The sequence below is a fragment of the Siniperca chuatsi genome, linkage group LG1 (assembly GCF_020085105.1).
Source record: "Siniperca chuatsi isolate FFG_IHB_CAS linkage group LG1, ASM2008510v1, whole genome shotgun sequence".
Lineage (NCBI taxonomy): Eukaryota > Metazoa > Chordata > Actinopteri > Centrarchiformes > Sinipercidae > Siniperca > Siniperca chuatsi.
The window spans coordinates 20,392,501-20,402,033 of record NC_058042.1 but is presented as its reverse complement, the minus strand read 5'-3'; the positions used below and the strand labels follow the sequence as shown (position 1 = coordinate 20,402,033).

General features: G+C 40.1%; 1 protein-coding gene across 2 annotated transcripts in view; it reads right to left on the bottom strand.

Annotated features, from left to right (window-relative positions):
* Nucleotides 1-3,135: 3,135 nt before the first annotated feature.
* Nucleotides 3,136-9,533, bottom strand: part of immp1l (inner mitochondrial membrane peptidase subunit 1) — a 17,078-nt gene continuing 10,680 nt past the window's right edge. For both annotated transcript variants that reach the window (XM_044209466.1, XM_044209475.1), the window contains exons 4-6: nt 9,236-9,362; nt 3,845-3,955; nt 3,136-3,290 (exon numbers count right to left, since the gene is read on the bottom strand). In XM_044209466.1, coding sequence (XP_044065401.1) covers nt 3,210-3,290; nt 3,845-3,955; nt 9,236-9,362 — 319 coding nt within the window. In that variant the 3' untranslated portion in view covers nt 3,136-3,209. The remainder of the gene's footprint in view (nt 3,291-3,844; nt 3,956-9,235; nt 9,363-9,533) is intronic.

The following is a 9,533-nucleotide window of genomic DNA, read 5'->3' as shown; positions in this document are numbered from 1 at the left end:
AGTGGCAGAGCAGCAACAAAGGGAATGTAATGACTGTATGTAATGTAGTGTAATTAATGGATTTGGACACCAAGTAAAACGATTCAACTACATCAAGAGTTATAGCAAAATGGCATGGAAAGTGAAGGAGTGCCAAACCTGAGAAAACTGTGGCCCAAAACTCCTCCTTTAACAGTAATTTATATGTAATGGATTTCTATTGCATGAACCATAAACGTAAAGGGGAATGCAGCAGATTTTACACATCAAAGTCTATTTACAGGTCTTGAAGAGCACAACATATGTGAAAAAAGTAGTATAAAGCCTTTTTTGACTCCAGAAGGAGCTGTGTGAAGTCTGACAAATTGCCTCAAGTGATGTCACTTGAGTCAGTGTTGGTTGGGTCTGAAGACTCCAAGTTAGAAAAGGAAAAAATCTGGAGGTGTGGAGATAGAAAGAAGTGAGCTTACCAGACCTCTGTAGGCCGCTCCTAGCTAGTGGCTAAGCTACATTAGCTGCTACTAGCACACCCAAATCTCTGACCAAAGTGTTGGTGGTTGAGTTGTATTGTGGGTAATGTAGGTGTTTATATTACATATACAACTGAATCGGACTTTCCTTTGCAACAGTAATTACTCATATGAAATAGATCAATCTTCATGCCCATATGACATCAGACATTGAGCATGATAGTTCAGATATACAACTACATACTGTTGTAACATTAGAACAATACAATTCGGTTCTGTCCCCCTCTTCTCTTACAGAGGCAGCAGACACACCTCAGCCCTGCTGACATCCCACAGCCTGACTCTGTGGTGCTGCATAGCTCAGCACAGCTGTCTGTTGTCCGTTTCTTCCGATCTCTATCTCTTCCTGCCTCACTCCCAGCTTTGTGCCCACTCAGCATGATAATGATATACACCTCTGCCCGGTCATCTCTTTGAAACTCTGGTCTCCTGACACAACTCAAAGTATGACAGCAAGAACAACATACAGGATGTATCTGTATACTTCAAGTTATAAGCAGTTCAAATGTAGGTACTATATGAAGAGAGTCTGGTCAGGCATAATTGTAACAAATAGTAAACACTTGAGGGTACACTGGCCTCTCTAAAAAATAAGACAGGGATACTTGTACTACACCTGAGGTGGTGTGAATCCACAATCTTTAGCTTTAACCTTCTACAGTACTTAAATCATAAAAAGTTTTTCATCCACTACGGCTTGAGTTACATTAGTACACAGTCAGAGCTCCCTCTATGGGGCAGTATCTTTAAAGGGACATGCTAAGATTACTTCTGTCAGCACTTCAGCTGAACACTGGCACCGTGTTGACACACAGCAGATGAATATTAAACCTTGAGAAACAAAGATGTGCTTGGAGCAAAACCCTGCATAAATATTTTTCATATGCACACATACACACGCTCACACAATCTTGAGCGTCCCTCCCAGCAGGCACAATCACACTCAGGCAGATAATTCAGTGTCACAGGGAGCCTTGTCTCTGACCCTCTGGCCCCATGCAGACAGAGGAAGCAGCTGGACAGGGACCCACGGCTGCCTGGAACTCACTTCCCCTGGGGAGCTCTAAGGAGAAGAGTCCCTCTCTGCCTCGGTTAGTGACCAGCTGAGCTTCCACGGCTCAGTATGTGAATGCGCTGTTATGTCCCTGTGTCCAGGAAGGTCTGAACAGACCTTAGAAATGTGCAGCAGTGCAGGGCTTTTTGTGAGAGTCAGCAGGCTGATGAAAAATATGATATCACAACCAGCTTAGTTTTTCCCTCTGGTCAGATTTCTGTAGAGTTGCAGCTTTCACTAAATCACTACGATCTGCTCTAGGCTCTATAGTGAGAGAGAACAGCTTTTCCTGTGTGTGCTTGTGTTCGAATTTTACCTGCTCTTCAGAGGTGGAAACTGCATTACTTAGACTCATTTATTTTTGCTTCAGTTTTATTCAGATTTTGGATTAAATTATTTTGGATTAACGATGACGTGCGGCTAATGCTTCCCCCCCTCCACACTACTGCCACATTACCCCCCCGTTAAGTCTCTGTCATGCACATGTGCTCCTGTAAAAATCCTGTTAGAAACCTGGTTAAACGCATGTATGACCAAGAAGTCAAGCTTCTAGAGTAGAAATCTACAGTAGCTGTGTTTATCAACAGAAACCACGTTTGCATGACGTTTGGTTACTACAGAAAGCTGACAATAACGCTCTGTCTTAAGTGCATGTAATGTACAGAGTGTAAGACTCAGGTTCAGTTCCACACATGCACACACATGCACACACATGCACACACACACGATGTATTCAGTGGTGAGCGAGGCCCTTACTAAGTGCTTATTAATATTGTATGGTTAAATGGGAAATGTTAACATTTTTTCAATTGACGTGGCAGCCTAATGAAATATTAAACATTAAGAGAGCTTTTGTTTTACCATAATACTGAGAAAGGGTAAACATGAAATTAATGACATCTTTTTTAAGGGAATGAGACATGTGAGCTAAAGTCACAGTTTGTATACTTAGACAGATATCCCTCGTTTAAAGCACGTGTACAAACATCCTGCAAATACGTGGTTTAGGTACATTTCAAAACCAATTAAACACTTAAATGCAACCAAATGTAGCCATCCCAATATATGTACTGTTAGGTATGATTTGGTTTTTAATTTCTTATTAAAAGAAAGATCCCCAACATAAACCTTGTGCATCTCATCTTTTCCTCTACCCACTCTCTGCCATTAGCCGTTCCACAGAGACACAGCCTTATACAGTTTATACCAAGATGGCGGCATGTGTACATCGCAAGGCTCAGTGCCTCTCCATACTGCTCTATCCTGCATTTATGCACACACTTTATAGCCTGCACTTGCTTATTGCACTTCTGGTTAGACCTAAACTGCATTTCATTGCCTTGTACATGTGTAATGACAATAAAGTTGAATCTAATCTAATCTTTACTCGCTGCTCACACAACGCTGATACAGTGCTGCACAGCTACAGCCAACACACTGTAAGCCCCAGATGACAAGGCCTTGTCAGTTATAAAACAGTAAAATTAATCTAAAACATGTAAACGCACCTTTAAAATACTGGGTCTGAGCCTGGTTACACCAGCATGATTAAAGAATAACCAGTTTTTAAAATACATTTTTAAATAAATATCAGCTTTATTCAAAAATGATTGAAAACAAAATACAGTATAAACAAAGTAAATGACTTAATCTGAGTCACTCTGCGTTTTAATGATCCGTCTGGTTGGGCTTTCACTGAGGGTCCCAAAACTATGCGGCGGCCAGAGCTGTATAGGACAAAGAGTTCAGAGAAACAATGGGTTAAAAGAGAGATTAGACTCACATAATAACATAATAAACGACTTCCAATCATTATGTAGAACACTTTATAGCACTTCTTGGACACATTCACTAATATGGCTTTTAATGATGTGTTTGACTTCATAGAAGATCTTGTTATTTCATCAGCTGTCGTAATAGGGCCTCCAGTGGAGTGCCGCTGTCCAATCAGATGGACAGAAGGTTGACTGACCTGTTTCCAGGGTCGTGGTTGCTATGACATCCAGTGACATGACAACACAGCAGAATGGAAAGCTAGACAATATGTTGTCCAGGCTTTGGAAAATCAGACACACTTGCTTTGAACTTCCAACTGACTCACGTCTCTGAATTGTGCTTAATATGACCATACTGGACTATTAAAAACACTCAACTCAAGCGCTCAACACCTAACACCGTTAGAGCCCATATGAGAGATTTAATCAAAAGAACACATTTCTATTTTTTTTTTTTTTTTTTTTTAAGCAAAACATGACAGCATACAGTACACCTCCCCTGTTACCTTTAAGCAAACACGCCCTCGGATGAGGGCATAGGGAACTGGGCCATAGCTCCTTGAGTCAGTGGAATTCCTAAGGTTATCCCCTTCTAGCCATACATGGCCTTTTGGAACCTAAAAACATCAACACACACATGGAAAGGGGGCAAAAAATGATTAAGAGTTGACTGTTTTATCCCAAAACAAAGGAATCAAATAGAAAGCAAATCTCTGAAATTGCAGCACTCTTTAACACTAACATGTAAGAGTGAGTTGACCTATAATGTAGTGAGAATCTACCTTAACCCCACCCCCTACCCCCAATGAGTCGCATAAACCATCCCTCCCTCCTCAACGTCTTAACGTCAACCTGCCTGTCCCTCTTTAACCCCGAACTGTCTTAGGAGAGGGGTCATGGGTAACGGGCAGGGTCGGGAGGGATTTAGAAGAACTTCAAACGGGGTCATTAGGCTGTTGGCTGAGATCTGCGCCCCTCTTACCAAGGGAGGGCAAAGCAAGAGAGGGGCCTGAGATCGCTGGGCAGAGAGAGAGAGAGAGAGGCAGAGAGGGAAAGAGGGAGCTACAGAGGGCTAAGCTGCGGCTAGCAGCAGTGTCCAAGGGTCTCCACCGCGGTCCAACCTGCCAGTGGGGCGGTCATCCAAGCGGGCTCTAATTCACAGTGACACCAATTATGATTAATCTCATCACTTTAGGAGAGTAGGCTTGTCAAGGCCCTAATTAAGTTCGCTGTCCCCCCTATATGTGCAGACAGGATCAACAACACATTATATTGTCATAATGGGCATCACAATCCACGAGTCTATTTTTGTGTTGCCTAACTTTTTAACGGCAAAAGTCCTCTGGAGGAAAGAGAATAACATGAATAAAGAAACAGAATATTATCCACACTGAGGTGAAGTCAGATCTTCGCCTCTGCTCGTGTTCCTTATTCCTATATCAGCCGGCTCTCTGGTTAGAGTCTTCAGTCCTACTGTGAGATGCTGCGTTTTGTTTCATATTCGATAATTGAGACAGATGATGTGACATAATCATGAGCCAGTGACATGTTGACCTAACATGAGGTAAACAACTCACTGAATAATGACGACACAAATGAATATCATTAAAGGAGTCATCTGAGAACCATATGTCAGCATGCTGGATTCCCACCATTACACCTCATTAACATGGTAACATATGCTGGCTCCCAAGCACAGGAAAAAGAAACACCACCGTTTGTCATCTGCCAAGCCAGAACCCCCTTTTTCTCCTCATCTTCTTAAAAAAAAAAAAGAAGCATAATCTTCGTTGTGCTCATCCTAAAGATGTAGAGGTTTGATAAATCAATTTCAAGCATCTGTCTGGAATTTGGTGAAACCACTGCACACACAAACTTACTTTCATGAAAATGAGGAAGCTTTTCATGGCTGCTCTTGACATCACTTCTGCTCTATTTAGGATCCAGCCTGAGCAAAACCACTAAGAAGGTCAATCAATCCGATTGATAACAGCACTTTGATTTTGAGTCCCATAAAACAAATGACCTCATAGAGAAACCCAAACCCGAGTAAAGACAAAAGTGCTTTAAGGATCAACCGGGCAGTATTTCAGAAAAGTGAGAAAGTGAAGAGGTCTGAAACTTGACCTGCCGTACTGTGGCCAGAACGAGGATAAAAGCTTATGCATATCACCTTGCAAGTCGCAGGTGTGTGAACAAGGGAAAAAAACAAAAAACATAGTAAGTCAAAGGCAAACCTCTGAGTTAAAACTAGGTTGATGCAAAGCAGCTGTGTAACCAGATTCACCATCTTTGACTCTGCTTTTCAAAGACAACTGCTGTTTCAAGCACCTGTATATAGCCACAAAACCATGAACTTCACTTGATTTTTTGCATGGTGTGTTTCTCTGTAGACAGGGTGCTGTGGAGATATGCAAGTCATTTGTCATTTTAGCACATAAACAGTACCACATGGATTTCCAAGACCCAGGTAGGCCCAACACAAAACTGCAGTATTTAAATGTGGAGTCACTTTGATCAGCTCTGCTGGCGGCTCTGGTGTGATGGATGGCAGAGACTGCACCCGTCCTGCGGTTGTAGGCTGGGTCGATGCGAGGCATTGTGTACCTGTCAGAGACTTGTCGAGAAGCACTGAAACTGGAGCTCTCCTCACTGTGGAGGTGTGTTGTTTAACAGCCACACCATTACAGTGCTCATTATGTTAACATGATTGAGGTGGTGAATTATGTTCAGCTTAAATACATACAGGCTTTTAGAGGTCATCTTTCACCATATTACTCTGTCTATCTTTACTGCAAAGAACAGAACCTATGGGGACATTTCATCTCTCTCTCTCTGTCACCCTCTCTCTCTCTCTCTCTCGCCCTCTTTGCTATAATATTAGGGATCAAGTGTCATTGTTTTGACACAATAGCTCAGACACAGAAATGATTCCTAAAAGGTGACAGGGCAATTAGTCTGCTGTTGGATCTCTGAGGGTGGAGAGGACCTGCCTGTCTGTCAGAACAAAAAAGGAGGTGATGACAGGTTCTAACACCACCTTCCAAAATGCATCTTTACAGGTCCACCCATAATGCCTCACACCATCCTAATAGTCACACACAAACACATACATCCTCTGGGGAAAAAAACTCCCTGAGGGAGCCCAAATATTTATGTGAACAGCGGGTATTTTCTCAGTTATATCAAATGCTGTCACATAAAGCCAGTGCTCCTGGGAGTTGAAAAGATGAACATGGGAAAGCATTTATTAGGCTGCATGATATAAAAAAATGCTTAATGATAATCAGCTTTGTGAAGACTAGCGTAGTGGTTATTTCAAGCGTCTCACCTGCTTTGTTTGTGAAGCTGACAATTGTAACAGCTTAGAGTAGCAAACTATTACAAATACACATTCAAAATGTCCTGTATATTTTAAGATGTCGGCCACAAAAAACAAGGTACAAGCTCACTTACTTATGTCTATAAATGTAGTCTAAAAGAAAATAATTGTCCCACCCTGAAAACAAGTATTTTTCAGTATTTATTTTGCTCTTCATCTCTCTATTCCTGCTGCATCGCCAGATACCAACGAAAATCCAGGTACATGTGTGGTACTAGTGAACAAAGAGTTTCCTGTTCTTATGTTGGAGGTTTACAAATATCACTTTCAGCCCTGTATAATTTTACTGTGTTTTAAAAATAATAATTTGACAGATAAAATGTCGTAACTAAATTCATGGGCCATTTAAAAACAATGCCACAGTGTCAGGAATCAATACATTTTCAAATTATGGAATTTTACATTTTCAAAAATAAGTATTTCAGCAGCATGTGTGGCACAAAACCAAAGCAGCGTAAAAACAAAAATGGTCTGATGTGGTGACAATAGACGAGCACTGTATTGTTCAACATATTCTAAACTACAGCTGAAACGATTATAGTCAATCAGTAATCAAATCAATCAAACGACAGAAAATTAATCTGCAGCAATTTTGACAATCAACTAAATCGTTTCAGTTGTTCAATCCAGCAAAAATGCAAAAAATCCTGTTTCCATCTTCTCAAATGTGAGGATTTGCTGCTTTTCTTTGTTTTAGATCATTGTAAACTGAGTATCTTTGAGTTTTGGACTGTTGGTCAGAAAAAGCATGAAATTTGAAGACGCTACCTTGGGCTCCTAGAAGTTGTGTTGTGCTTTTTTGCCGAGTATTTGATTACTCAATAAAACAAAACAAAAACAAACAAACAAAAAAAACCCAACAGATTAATTGATGATGAAAAGATTTGTTAATTACAATCCTATTTTAAACAAAAAACACATTGAACTGTTTGATTCACCACATGCATTGACTGAACAGAGGCCCTTGTATTAAATTATACAATACACTATTGTGAATTGTCACACCATGATTAATATGAATCTTACATGTGTGAACTGTAGTTAATTATTGTGTGTTTTTAAACCTCAAAGTTGATTTGATTCAAGTTGCCACAGTACACGCAGCCAAAAAGAATGATACATTTATCCTGGTATGATTGATGGTTGAAGAAATAATGCATAAATGTGTTTTGTTTAGAATGTCATGAAGACATTGGCTGACCTTTTTAAAATAAACTGGACTAAGCTACACAATTTAAAAATTCCTGTTTGACAAAGGCAAATAAGGTTTATGAGGATCACATTATTGCAAAATCAGCCCATTAAAATCAGTCTCAGAAACCCTGATTTGTGGATCCCTAATACATACACTAAACCATATTCATAATTAGTGTGAATCAGATCCCTATGATCTTGATTGGGATTAACTGACTATAGAAAAGAGATGAATGAATGGACAGTTTTGAAGATTTACAAAGTGACCTGAAACATACTACATGCCACCAAGGTATCGTCATCTATTGATTAGGTTTAGGTAGCTGCAAGATATAAGTAGATGAAAGTGAAGGAGCATCCAAAATGAATGGAAGCCTAAACCAAAGCCTTATCCTAAACTAGATGGACAAACCAAAATATAATAGTTGTCCACCTAGCGGCAAGTTTAAAAATGACTCAAACTGAAACATCTATAACTACATCCTGGCATCACGAATCATAACGCAATGATGTCACCTATTACAAGTTCAGTCCTCTGTATGTGGAGGTGAAGCTAGTAGAAGAGGAAACCTCTTTACTTCCTATTTGATTTGTTGAATGACACTTACAGGCTTGGCCTTATGCTATGTTTCACTGAATTCATTCAACAGTCTGCCCATAGTCTATAAAATACACAAGAAATTCAGAAACATGCAACATAAATGCAACCTTTGGTTTGCGGACGTATGCGCACACACACACACACACACACACACACACACACACCTCCGCCCACCCATCAGTCTGTCCATTCGGCTGGCACTAACTCTAACAGGCTTCAGAGAGATTGCAGGCCTGAGCTGTGGGCGTTGGGGAGAGTAGTAATAGAAAAGCAATGACAGTGGTTTCAGCAGCAGAACCCCTGCTCACCCTCTGGTTTTATCACTGTTCTGAGGAAATATAGGTGTTGTCAAAAGCTGATATTTTGACCAATGACACAAAATGGATGTGTGCAGTCTAAATGTAAACAACTATGATAGTATATAGACTGTGGTACACACACACAAAGAAAACCAAAAACAGAAGGTTTTGCATTATGCATAGAGATTCTGTCAAACTATCAAGTGTTTTGTTGTAAACGCATTCTTCATTCATTCTCTATTTTAGTGTATCTTTTTAACCTTTTTTCTTCCAAAAAAACAAAAAACAACAACACTGAGTTGTGGTTTTTGGAAGCAAAACAGTAAACTGCCACCAGGAACCTCACTTGGTAAAGCAGGTAATCACAGAGCAGCTGAAAAGCATGAACATACATTGTGCATTATGACATAAACATACTCACATATGTGTGGGTCTTGAACAGATCTGATGGGGAACTTGTGCAGACCTTGTCACCCTCCAATCCAATTACCCTTTTACAAATGTTCATATTTGGGTCAAATGGACTCTTTACAATTACTATATCACCCCTGAAAAGAAAACATAAACACAATCACTTAATTTGTAACTCAGGGTGCATTAATTCACAGAAAATGCAAAGTATCTTGTATTATCTATGATGTATGTTTGTAAGTCCTTGCCATCCTTTACTTAGAACTAAAAAAAAAGACATTGTCCACAAATCTTGCAGTGAATCATAT